At 39.9% G+C, this 13818-nt stretch overlaps 2 protein-coding genes across 2 annotated transcripts; both read right to left on the bottom strand.

Annotated features, from left to right (window-relative positions):
* Nucleotides 1-2609: 2609 nt before the first annotated feature.
* LOC103302809 (olfactory receptor 56A4) lies at nucleotides 2610-3551 on the bottom strand. The gene has a single exon (XM_008159872.2). It carries the CDS (start codon nucleotides 3549-3551, stop codon nucleotides 2610-2612), a length of 942 nt encoding a protein of 313 aa, XP_008158094.2.
* Nucleotides 3552-10377: 6826 nt separating this feature from the next.
* Nucleotides 10378-11319, bottom strand: LOC103302808 (olfactory receptor 56A4-like). The gene has a single exon (XM_008159871.2). It carries the CDS (start codon nucleotides 11317-11319, stop codon nucleotides 10378-10380), a length of 942 nt encoding a protein of 313 aa, XP_008158093.2.
* Between the last annotated feature and the right edge of the window lie 2499 nt (nucleotides 11320-13818).

Genomic DNA, 13818 nt, shown 5'->3' with positions numbered 1-13818 from the left:
TATCTCTATTGCTCAAAGTAGGAATACTTGCTGGTCAACTGTTCTGCTGGAGACAGACTAGAGCTTACCTACTGTGAGCTCAGCTGACCCGTGCTCTAATGGGCTCATGCTTTTTTTTTTTAATATATCAGTGATTTTCAAGGTCTTTTTACAAACTCATATATGAAGGTGCAATAACATTCTCTAAAATAAACAAAGAATTAAGTAGAAGACCAAACATAAAGTCTCACTTATGATTCACTTTCCACTGTACTATTCTCAAAAGACTTACAGAGAAAGTGCTCCAAGTAGCAGTTTGATCATTCAACTGCTTCCAGGAATGTGTGACTCCTTAACTTCTCACTGGCCTTCTATTGTGGCTTTAGCAACTGGACAACTTTATGAAGATGCTGACTCTATGAAAGCCACTCTCCTGTGGCTGGAAACATGAAGAATTGGTTTGGGAATCCTGCTCCCAGGAGCTCTGGCCTCCCTGCAGGCACATACACATTTCCAATATACAAGGAGAGATTTCTGCATCTAAACTAAGGTGAAGTGAAAGAGAGTTGATCAGCTTATAGTTTCTCTTCAGATGTCTGAGAGTTATGTAAACAGATATATTATGTGTCATAGCAAAGAATATCACTCAGGGACTTGGAGGATGTATCTAAGAGATCCTTTCAGAAGTCATTATACTTATGGAATGACCTCAACTTGCATGTTAGCTGCATCCTAGAAATATTGTATTTAAAATAAGTACTTTATGATGATTGGGCATCATTCTTCTTTAATGAGAAAACTAGAGCTAGATTGGTGAGTCAAAAGTTACACATCCAACCAGTGGCCAAATTGGTATATCTGGGATTTCAATAAAATTCTTTGTTATCTCATTCCAAGATAAGCAATCTTAGGTTCTATGATATATAAAATTGCATTGAAGTGTGACTTACATAATACTTCTTGTAAGATGCTTTGTGGTATACAATATATTAACAACTTGATCCTTTCCTTAAAGAAGTTTTCAGGGGAAATAAGAAATAAGTTACACACATATGAATTATTCACTTTTATTAAATAAAAACTACAATATATAAATTATTGTATTCACAACTCTTAAGTATGTAAAGTTAAGAAGACGAATGAAACTCCTCCGCAGACTCAGAGGAATTTATAAACTAGTATCAGAAAGAAATTTATACATAGTTCCATATAGATTCATTCCATTGGAGTGAATAAAGGAAGGGATTTTGGAATAGGTAGAGTTTAAATTGAGACTTGTAGAATGAACATAGTTTGTCAAATAAAGTTGTTGTCATTGTTTTTTTATGTAGAAAAAGATACTTCTGCATAGACTTTAAGAAAAAATCTTGGAGTACATAATCTAAAAATAATGAGCTAGGACCAACTGAGATATGTGTGAATAGAAGAGGGTTTAAGAAGAGTGTTTTGTATTTTGGTTAGGATCAGTCTTTGGAATTGTAAAACAGAGAAGAGCAAAGCTATTACTTTTATAAAAGAGAATGCCATAAAAATGATGTTATAAGCCCCCAGGAATGGCTAACCTCTTTGTAGATTAGCTACATTAGAGGACATTTTCAAATGATTCTCATATATGAAGTTCTCAGTGTTTAAAAAGGGGCCTAGTTACCAATGTAAATTAATCTCAGAAAATATTGGATCAATATCTGAGCCTCCACCATTTTCAGGGCATGGTCAGGAAGGGAACTGCGAAGAGTAAAACAGACATATCCTTATTCAAATAACCCACTAATCCAAAGGTCTGGATGCCATAAAAACTATGTTGGCAAAAGCACAGAATATAATGATTGACACAACAGGAATGAAAATAAGCGAAGTCAATTTAAGTATATCTAAGATAAGTAGGAGAGAGTGTGGATGGATCATGCCTAAAATCTGATGGAAAATTCAGGTAGGATCATATGAATTCAGAAGTTGGTAAAGCACATCTGAAACCAAAAACCTCTCACTTATAGCACACACACAACTGAGTGATTCTAAAATTTATTTTAAAATTTTTTTTAAAAGAAAAGAGGAACAGAAATTTATGCTACAGAGAAGTGTCATTAGATAAATATATCAACAGCATCTGGCAGGGCTAGAGGAGGCAATGGATGGCACATAGGATTCACTCAACTATAAGAATTCAAGTTCTGGAGTAAACTTTCTATATGTTCACAAGAGAGCCATTCATGGTACAAAACCAATTTGATCTGTATATCAGATCTCAGGTAGAATCAGAGGATCTAATACCTATCTAAATATTAAGTAATTGAGGAAATTGAGAGGCATTGAAAGTGATTAGACTACCATTTATTCTTTATTTAAAAACAATAGCACTCTAATTAAGCTCCTGTGATTATGGCTTGACAAGTCCCTTTCACATAGGTGAGGCCAGAAGAAACTTCTAGGTAACTCCAGAATGCAAAAACAGTCAATGAAATAGAAAACAGGAGTCAAAATATAGATATCTCCATGATCAAATGAAACATTAGAGAAAGAAAAATCCATACTTATTTCTGCAGTAATCATTTACATTTTCTATGCATCATGGAAATTATTCCCCATTATCAGTTTCTGCTTCCAAGGTCAAATCTCACTTATGTTAGTTCTTACAGCCTCCTCAACAATTTCTGGATTCCCTGCTTGATCTCCCTGGTTCTCACGCCATAAACAATGGGGTTCAGAGCTGGGGGAATCAGGTGGTGCAGGATGTTGAGCAGGATGGGGACATCTGGGGGGATTCTCTTCCTGGCCAGGTTAGTGATGACCAGAACCAGCAGGACTGTGCTGAAGAACAGGATAAGGATGAAGTGGGAACCACATGTGCTCAAAGCCTTGGTTGCAGCACCCTCAGCCTTGATCCTTAGCACAGCTTTCAGGATGAAGGAGTAGGAGAGAACAATAAGGATGAGGTCAGAACCTAGTAAAGTCCAGCCTGTCACAAACTGGTAGAGCCGGTTGAAGGTGATGTCATCACAGGAGAGTTTGGACACAGACAGGTTAGTGCAGATGCAGTTCTTGATGATGTTCTCTGCACAGTATCTGAGTCGGGAAGAAAGTATTGGGATAGGCATGGTAAGAATGCCATTCCGGGCCACAACAAATACGGCAGCCCTAGCCACAAATTGGTCAGTGATGATGGATGGGTACCGTAGTGGGTGGCAGATGGCCACATAGCGGTCATAGGCCATGATCATGAATGTGCAGGACTCCATGGTCAAGAAACTATTCATGATGAACATCTGGAGAAAGCAGCCAGAGAAACTAATAGATTTGTTGTCAAACCAGAAGATGGCCAGGACTTTGGGGATGACAGTGAGGCAAAGCACCATGTCCAGCAGAGAGAGGAGGCTGAGCAAGTAGTACATGGGCTCATGCAGAGAGGCCTCCAGCCAGATGGTGATCAGGAGGGTGGTGTTGGAACCCATGGCCAAAAGGAAGAGGAGGCTGAGGGGCAGGGACAGCCAGTGCTGCCAACTCTGGTAATTAGGGAAGCAGATGAGGAGGAATTCAGAGACTGGAGCAGTGGAGTAGTTGCTGGGCAATGCCATGTAAAATATTCTGATCACAACTGACACGTTAGAAAACCTTGAAAGGGTAAGACATAATAAATACCCATGGAAAAAGAATTAATATTCCAAAGAACCATTGAAAAATAATCATAGTTAAGTGTCTGGTACTATCTAAGTCCTCGGTAAATATAAACCAATTAATATTATTAAAAATACTGTAAGTAGAATGATAGTAGGATGACTATATTTCTTATTTGACTGGTGAAATCCTTATGTATAACTCTTTTCACTCTTAATAGTTTCTGAACTTGATTGGTAAATTACATTATCATCCTTTTTATTCAATTGCTATTCCAATTTTGCAGATGAGGAAACAAAGGCAATAAAAGTCATTTTACTAAAATCACAGTAGTGAAGCCGTGTCATGCATGGGACTATGAAGTCTGAAATACAACTCTTATTACCTTTCCTGTCTCTATAAACAAAAACACTTATGCAGAGCAGATTAGTCATTACCCCAAAGATATGCCTGCCCCTGTTCTTTCTCCAAGAGAGGACATCATAGGCAAAGGAGAAATCAAGCCTTAGTTCATCACTGGAAAATATCTGAAGACTTCATTAGAGTTAAGACTATCATTTGTACAGGACTGTAGAGAAGACATTAAAAAGTTTCCTAATGTTCTGGGCAAGCAGTCAAGATAAGAACAAAAAATTTCAAAAGTCATCAATTTTGGTCCAACAGGACTATTCCAAGAGTAAGGGATAAGAGCGTCTGCTGTCTTCATCTGATTCCATCATGGATTCTCAGTCAGTCACAATCCTAACTTGACTAAATAGGATCTCATTGGTTCAAGGCCTGGAATATCATAAGCGGTTATGAACAAAATCAAGACACTTATGAGATAACCTTTATATGGTTGCCATACTCCAGTGACACTATTTGTTTTTAATGCTGTGAGGCAGTACAATCTTAACAAGTTTTTTTGTCAACAATGGCAGTGTTCCCAATGAATCAGCTTCCCTTTATTTTCTGGGAAAGTGAGAGCCTTACAGTCAATAAGTAATTGTGAATATTTGAAGATTTGGAAGTTGGAAAAAACAAATTTGCTCTTCTGCTTTGCCTAAGATATTATCACTTTCCATATAATCTGCAGTAGCACTTTCAACAGAAATACAGTGCGAGCCACATACAAAACTTTCAATTTCCAGTAGACATTTTAAACATTAAATGGAAACATGCAAATTAATTTTAATAACATATGTTGTTTTACTGAGTACATCCAAAATATTATCACTTTAATATGTAATCAATGTAAAAACTGTTAAAAAGCTAATTTATATTCTTTGTTTTTATTTTTGTACTACGTCTTCAAAATTAGGTGTGTATTTGACACACCTCAGTTCTGACAATCCACAGTTGAAGTGCTCAATAGTCACATGCGGCTAGTGGTTAGTCTAATGGACAGTACAGGTCTGGACTTTTGGAAAACTAAACATTTTTCTTTTGATTTTGCTTACTATATGAGTTTGCTCTTGGTGTTAGTCACATGGTATCTATGACTCTTGGGTTATACAGGTAATTCCTTTCATTTAGTCCTATCTGAATCAGCTCAAAATTATAGTTTTTTAAATTTTTTTGTTCAATACTCTCTATTAAGTTTTCTTTAGAGATTTCTTAGCAAAGCGATCTTCCAAATTCAGGATGGTAATACCTCTTTAAGGACAGAGATAATCGGCATATGAAGTGCTCCCAGTTTAGGTGACACAGATGACTGTACCAGAGCCTAGGACTTTCCAGCAACCCTGACCTCCTTGACTCATACTTGATACTACTCTTCTCCCACTCCTACCTTAAGCCAGTGGAGTTTTTTTAAAAAAGAATCAATGTCACTATTCAGTAAAGAATGCCAAAGTTTCCAGATATTTCCAAATGTGCTCACAGGAAGATAATTCTTTTACGTAAGATATATTTGGGAATTGGAACTAGATTTTGTTAACAAAGAGTGGCCAAAGATCTGAGGTTCAAAAGGTAGAATCAGAATTAGAAAAGAACTATATTTTCAGACATAAATCCAAATAAAAACTATCCTGTTAGTAAGATCATACAAACTTACCTGTAGTCAGACTCCAGTTACCTTAAAGAAATAAATCTATTCCTACGAACTCATCTGCTTTGTTTTCAGTTGATTATAGTGGATCAATAAACCACAAATAAACAATTGATTCTACACCTAGTTTGGAGTCTTCTGGGGAGCATGGTTACTTGAGCAATGAAAAATCTATTCTATCCCACCCAGAGAAGCAGGAAGGAACACTGGGAGACAAGGCAGGGTGAGCCACAGAGCCAAGAGGGAGTAATCAGACAGCTGGGATTACTGTCCTATCACATCTGGTAATTCTAGGGTAATTCTTCTTTAGGGGTGGCCAAATTGCAGTTAAGAATATAGACTCCTCATGAACAACATAAACTGATGAACAAAAACAGATCCAGAGACAGAGAAGCATTGAACAGACCATCAAACCTCAGAGGGAAGGTAGGGGAGGGTAGGAGTAAGGGGGAGAGATCAACCAAAGGACTTGTATGCATGCATATAAGTCTAACCAATGGACATAGACACAGTGGTGTGTGTGTGTGTGTGTGGGGGGGGAGATAAGGGCACATATGTAATACCTTAATCAATAAAGAAAAAAATCAGTCACTAATATTTTTGATCACCTGCTCTATACCCAACGTTTTAGAATCTGTTTTGGGAAATAAAAATGGCAGCATATAGGAAAAAAAAAAAAGAATATAGACTCCTGGTTTTCGGTTGCCACAGACAATCTATAATAATAAAAAGATAATATGCTAATTAGACCAGTTGTCCTTCCAGATGACCTTCTGGATGAAGCCAGGGCTGCGAGGGAAGCCTGGGTCCCGGGTGCCTGCTGATGGCCAGAGGGAAGCCCAGGTCCTGGGTGCCAGAGGGAAGCCCAGGTGCCAGAGGGAAGCCAGTGCTGGCAGCTGGGGGAAGGGAGGCATACTCTTGCATGAATTTCATGCATCAGGCCTCTAGTTAATAATAAAGGTATAGATTTAATTCAAGAACACTCACCTCAAAAATCTTGACTTTTAAAATGGGTACTGTACAGCTTACACTAGAAAAATGTGTTCCTATATGAAAGCAGTGACCCACCAGATTTGTGTTAATTGGTAGCTTATGAATCTGCAGCATCAGATGTATAGTAGTCCTATCCACTCCCGGCTTATATTGTATATGTGGAATGCTACATGCCTCATCATTCCCATCGTTATGACTTTCCTGGCTCCACAGTAGACCTACTAGCTCGAGGAGGCTATACTGTACTGCTGCTACTTATGACTGCTTACTGCACCATCTGGTTCCTCAGAGACTCCAGAGGCTATTTTCAGGTCCCTAGGCTGAACTCTGTCCCTCCCCTACCTGTAGCCCACAGAGCTAAGAGCATTTTAGGCATCTGAACCTTGAGAATAAGGCCACTCCTGGGGGCAGGGGAGAATGGGGCAAAAGAGGGAAGGGAGCAGCAAGAAAAGAGAAAACACAGAAGACAAAATTCACTATCAGAGTATTGAAGAACAGGAGAGAGTTAGGAGAAGCCGGGAGGTGGAGGGGGGGGGGGTGCTGCAAAAATAGTGTATATGTTTCAATGAAACATCTATTTCTAGATTTAGGATAAACAGAAATGTATTTTAGATATTAAGTGCACTCTTAGAAAATTTATGTTTAAATGAAGGTCTAATATTATCCTTAAACAGGGGTTATTGCATTATGGCCAGTGTACAAAGAATGGGCTATGAAGTGTAACATGTTATGGAAACACTAGAAGCCCAGCGCGTGGCCTCGCTGTGCTTGCAGCCCCGCCCACCTGCACCAGTCTTTGGTCATTACAGCATTAGGGCCAGTGGGTTTTTATAATATAGATTATTTTCCTTTATTACCCACAGTGCAGTAGCTTAATTAGAAACAGGAATGAACAAGTGAAACATTTATTTATTTATTATTTGTTTTGACTTTAAATAATATTTTTAATTAGAGTTGGCATACACTATTATATTAGTTTCAGGTGTACAACCCAGTGATTAGATATTAGAAAACTTACTAAGTTATCACCCTCATAAATCTAGTACCTACCTGACACCATATATAGTTTCTAGAGGCCTAGTGCATGAAATTTGTGCATGGGGGTGGGGTTGGGTGTGTGTCCCTCAGCCCAGCCTGCATCCTCTCCAATCTGGGACATCCCTCTCACAATCCAGGACTGTTGGCTCCCAACTGCTCGCTTGCCTGCCTGCCTGATTGCCCCTAACCGCTTCTGCCTGCCAGCCTGATCAACCCCTAACCACTCCCTGGCCAGCCTGATCCATGCCTAACTGCTCCCCTGCCAGCCCGATTGCCCCTAACTGCCCTCCCCTGCTGGCCTGGTCACCCCTAACTGCCCTCCCCTGCTGGTCTGGTCACCCGTAACTGCCCTATCTTGCCATCCTGGTCACCCCTAACTGTCCTCCACTGCAGGCCTGGTTGCCCCCAACTGCCCTCCCCTGCTGCCCTGGTTGCCCTTAACTGTCCTCCCCTGCAGGCCTGGTCGCCCCCAACTGCCCTCCCTTGCAGGCCTGGTCCCTCCTAACTGCCCTCCCTTGATGGCCTGGTTACTCTTACCTGCCCTCCCCTGCAGGCCTGGTGCCCCCAACTGCCCTCCCCTGCTGCCCTGGTTGCCCCCAACTGTCCTTCCCTGCAGGCCTGGTGGCCCCCAACTGCCCTCCCTTGCAGGCCTGGTCCCTACCAACTGCCATCCCCTGCTGGCCATCTTGTGGCGACCATCTTGTGTCCATATGGGGGCAGCCATCTTGTGTGTTGGAGTCATGGTCAATTTGCATATTACCTCTTTATTATATAGGATAGGATTACAATATTATTGACTACATTCTCTATGTTGAACTTTACATCCCCATGACTATTCTGTAACTACCAATTTTTACTTCTTAATTCCCTCACCTTTTTCAGCCATTGCACTAATCTCACTCCCATTCTAAAGAAAACCCTTTAACATTTCTTATAATACTGGTTTGTTGGTAATGAATTCCTTTAGCTTTTTCTTGTTTGGGAAACTTTTTATCTGTCTTAGATTCTAAATGATAGCTTTTTTTTTTTTCTAAAAGTAATCTTAGTTGTAGGTCCTTGCTTTTCATCACCTTGAATATTCATTCCAATACATTCTGATCTGCAAAATTTCTGTTGAGAAATCAGCTGACAGTCTTATGGGAGCTCCTTTGCAGGTAAAAAACTGCTTTCTGCTGATTTTAAAATTCTCTCTTTGTCTTTAATCTGTGGCATCTTAATTATAATGTGTCTTGGTGTGGGTCTCTTTAGGTTCATCCTGTTTAGGACTCTGCACTTCCTGGACTTGTATGTCTATTTCCTTCACCAGGTCAGAAGCTCTTCTACCCTAAAAATAAAAATTGGACTAAAGAAAAGACTCCATGGGATCTGAAGAAAATATGTAATGCAGTATTGTGGGATCCATTTATTTCTTTTGGTTATTTTAGAGGTAAACTGAGAGTAATATTCCTTTGAACTGCTCTTGGTAGGGGTTGCAAAGCAACCAAACATCTATACACTATGTGGCCATAAATCAATTAGACAATTTACTAAGACAGATGTAGAAAGTGTAGCATGGTGAAAGCAGATTGCTTTATCATGACTAGTGTGTCAGAGCCTGTTTTGCTCCCTCCATAGCACAGGATGGGATATGGAGAAATTTTCGGGGACAAGTGACACTGGAAGCCATATAGCCCCAAAGAATGTGAGTACTATGTGGTATCATGGCCACATATCACTTGAGGCTGTCTTTTGGAACTCCAGAAGGTATGTTTGTAGGAAGCCTTATGGCACACCTAAGCTGAAATGAATATGAGTAGAATATATCAAATTGACTATTATATGGAGCCCCCTATTGTTTGAAAGATTTCTCAAGAAAATAAACCAGTAATAAAAATGACTCTAGAGATGGAAAAACACTAAATATCATGGATACCTTAGACTGTAAGGTAAATAGGGTGTGAGATAATGATCTGCTCCTATTCCAAGGGCAACAGGAAAAGCATTGTCATTAGAAAAATAAGGACGAGAAGGAGGTAATGGAAGAAGAGGAGGAGAAAAAGAAGAAAAATCAGAAGAACTCATTTATGTGTATACATTCAAAGTACTGAACAAAAATTTTTATACTTAGTTTATTCACTCTTCAAAACAACAATAAGTAATAAAGAGAGGTTGTACAGATGGAAAATCTTACAGGGTCTAAAAGGATCTGAGAAGGCAGAAGACACGCCACAGTTGACAAAGAAGAGAGTCAGGGATGTTCAGGGTAAAGCATTCAACCCCAAAAGCCAAAGTTCTGAGGTAAACATCTACACATTGACCAGTCAACCCTTTACAACACAAGCCATGTAGGACTTTGTCAGATTGAAACAGGAGACAGGACAGGAATCAATGTTCTTTGCAAATCAGGGGACAGACAGATCTTTTTAAAGTCAATCTATAAACTTTGTTTCTTGAATGGCCAAACACTATCACTCTAAACCAGCTCCACTTTGCTAAGGCTTGGCAAGACCTTGGTTAAGAATTTGATCTAAGATATTCCCCAAGTAATCAAAAAGTCCAGGAAAGGGAGGTTTCCTTTGAAGCAAAAAGAAATCCACAGAGGAATGTTTCTATTGTTGTCTGAGATATTAAGAAAAAGAAGAGTCAGAACTCATTCTCTGACTATAAGTGACATTTCCTTTCCAACAATAAAATAATTCCTGACTTTCATTGACAATTATAAAGATGGACCTGATCCCTTTTACCTCTTACAGTCTCCTCAGTAGCTTCAGGATTCCCTGCTTGATCTCCTTGGTTCTCACGCCATAAACAATGGGGTTCAGAGCTGGGGGAATCAAGTGGTGCAGGATGTTGAGCAGGATGGGGACATCTGGGGGGATTCTCTTCCTGGCCAGGTTAGTGATGACCAGAACCAGCAGGACTGTGCTGAAGAACAGGATAAGGATGAAGTGGGAACCGCATGTGCTCAAAGCCTTGGCCACAGCACCCTCAGCCTTGATCCTTAGCACAGCTTTCAGGATGAAGGAGTAGGAGAGAACAATAAGGATGAGGTCAGAGCCCAGTAAGGTCCAGGCTGTCACAAGCTGGTAAAGTTGGTTGAAGGTGATATCATCACAGGAGAGTTTGGACACAGATAGGTTAGTGCAGATGCAATTCTTGATAATGTTCTCTGCACAGTATCTGAGTTGGGAAGAAAGGATTGGAACAGGAAGAAAAAACATGGCATTTCGGGCTACAACAAACATGGTAGCCCTAACCACAAATTGGTCAGTGATGATGGATGGGTACCGTAGTGGGTGGCAGATGGCCACATAGCGGTCATAGGCCATGATCATGAATGTGCAGGACTCCATGGCAAGGAAGCAATTCATGATGAACATCTGGAGGAAGCAGGCAGAGAAGCTGATGGACCTGAGGTCAAACCAGAAGATGGCCAGGACTTTGGGGATGACAGTGAGGCAGAGCACCATGTCTAATAGTGAGAGCAGACTGAGCAAGTAGTACATGGGTTCATGCAGTGAAGCCTCCAGCCAAATGGTGACCAGGAGGGTGATGTTGGCCCCCATGGCCAAAAGGAAGAGGAGACTGAGGGGCAGTGACAGCCAGTGTTGCCAACTCTGGTAGTTAGGGAAGCAGATGAGGAGGAATTCAGAGACTGAAGCAGTGGAGTAGTTGCTGGGTGATGTCATGCAAAAAAATCCTGTACAAGCTAGAAATTCAGAGTCCCTAAAAATGAGAACAGAATATATCACCATTGAAAGTATATGCTCTAAGATGCAGTAGAACTCAATTGCCATTGAGGCTCTCAACCTGTCCCAATAGAGTTTTTAAATCATCATCATCATCCATCATCACTGATATTTAACTCAATTTTCAAAGGCCTTTTGCAGAATGTTTATATTCACAATCATTTAAAAAAATTTTAAGAGCAATTAATATTGTTATACTAATTTCACAGATAATGAAAGAGCGAGCAGAGTAGTCTGAACTAAATCAGAGAGCCAGTAAGTGGTGAAGAACCAGGAAATCTGACTCTTGTGTTCATGCTTCCAGCCACCACACAAGATTTACACTCAACTAGAACAATCACTTAACTAAGCCCGCCTTCCTTCAGTGTAGAAAAGATTTCTGTATGGGGAGATCTGTTATCTGACTCCATACAACTGAACAGAGCCCTATATCGGGATTCTATATTTTCACTCCTCAGGAAATATTGGGCTAGAGGTAAAGCAGCCCTTGACTCCACCCAAAGACAGTAATTTTTTTCAGTTCCTAAGAGGATTTTAGTTTAAAGGCATAGTATTTATCATTCACTTGCTAGATCATTTGCTTTTATGTCTCTTTGTGAAGGCGCAATAGTGTCTTCTTTGGTTTAGGCCCTTCAGAAGGACCCAACTCTGGTGACAGTTAGTATTGAAGGGTACACTGAGATGTTTACCAAAGGCAGAATGGAAGCTAGCTTGTGAGTTGATACAGTCATATAAGCCTACATAGGAATCCATTAACCAGGTAATAAAAATTCTCTGATTGCCTGGTTGGTGTTGCTCAGTGGTTGAGTGCTGACCCATGAACCAGGAGGTCATGGTTTGATTCCACGTCAGGGCACATGCCTGGGTTGTGGGCTTGTCACCAGTGCAGGAGGCAGCCGATCAATGATTCTTTCTCATCAGTGACATTTCTATCTCTTTCTCTCCATTTATCTCTCTGAAATCAATAAAACATATTAAAAATTATATATGATTTCTTAGAACAAGGATCCACTATTCCTAGTCTGTGGAATCTATGTTCTATCTACTTACCTGGTATCTGCTTTAATTCCAGTTGTTTATCCAGGTGGTACTGTCTTATTTCTTCACTGCTAAACAAAGAGCAGGGTGGCCAAGTGCTAAGAAGGGTAATAATTAAGGGCTGAACAGCAAAGGAAAAGGAAAAAACAAGCAAACCAGGAGTCATGGCAGGAGAAAAAGAGAGCCCAGGAGGCATATAATCAGTATAGTTGAGATTACTGATACTGCTCACCCATCCCATCTGATAATCTCTTCTAGGATAGTGAAATGTGAATGAAAAAATATCAGACTCTAGCTGTCAGAGAACATAAGATCCAAGGATTTTAATTTTGAATATCCCAGACTTTCCAAATACAGTACACACACACACACACACACACACACACACACACACACACACACGTAGAGCTCTGGGGTTCTAACAGTGGTAGGGGCAATTATGTATCAGATCTGTCCTGTAGTTTCATATGTGATTGGGAAAATGACCCTCAGTGTGAATCAGAGATACAGAAGAATAGACAGCATACTCCCATTTTCTGAAAAGACTTCTCCTTTCTAATAACCTCAGTTCTGAATCTTCAGAGTAATTCCATCTACTTGAACAATCACAAAATAGTCAGTGCCTTCTCTGTACCTGGTCTTAATATTAAGCATAATCATGTACAGCATGGATTTAGAAAAACATTTCTGAGAAATTAATAGAAGAAAATTGAAAAAAAGCATTTAAAATGAAGTATAGTTGTTGCTCTAATAAAGATAATCTGAAAAGCAGTGAGAAAGGGATGGAAGTATAGATGAATAAAGCAATATGCTATGGTTAAAAAGTTGGCCTCAGATAAATTTCAAATCTTCTTCTTAAAATTCTCCTATGACCCTGATATCCATTTAAACTTCATGGTATCTAGTTTTCTCATTTACGAAATAAATAAATGACATTTAAATTTAAGATGATGTTGTGTTCTGTTAGACCCAGAGACATAGCAAGCTGGGAGCATCAGGGAAGAATAGGAAAAAAGAGGCAACATTCACCTGAGGGAAAAGAACTATCCTTGTGGACAGTGGTAAGAGAAGAAAGGCCTACCTACATGAATGTTTAGTAATGATTAGTGATGAGGTGTAGGCACTGGTAGATCCTAGTTCTTTGGAGCAAGGAGGTAGGAGAGCAGAGTGTCAGGAGACAATGATCAAACATTCAGCCATGTGAGGTCCACCGGGTAGCAGTAGATGTCTTGTACACTATAAGGAACCACAGGAGATTTGAAACAGAGAGTTGATGTGCTATAGGACAAAGGTTAATCATGCAGAAGTTATGACTAGTCCACAGGAGAAGTGATTACAGTCTGAACAAAGACCATACAAGTGGAGAAGAAAGGAAGTATTTGAGGGGTGGGAGGACTACAG

The sequence above is a fragment of the Eptesicus fuscus genome, chromosome 13, assembly GCF_027574615.1.
Source record: "Eptesicus fuscus isolate TK198812 chromosome 13, DD_ASM_mEF_20220401, whole genome shotgun sequence".
Classification (NCBI taxonomy): domain Eukaryota; kingdom Metazoa; phylum Chordata; class Mammalia; order Chiroptera; family Vespertilionidae; genus Eptesicus; species Eptesicus fuscus.
The sequence above is the reverse complement of the archived record's forward strand: the minus strand, read 5'-3'. Positions and strand labels throughout refer to the sequence as shown.

Coding starts and splice junctions, on each gene's coding strand:
- LOC103302809 (XM_008159872.2), bottom strand. CDS start 3,551: ATGGCATTGCCCAGCAACTACTCCACTGCTCCAGTCTCTGAATTCCTC.
- LOC103302808 (XM_008159871.2), bottom strand. CDS start 11,319: ATGACATCACCCAGCAACTACTCCACTGCTTCAGTCTCTGAATTCCTC.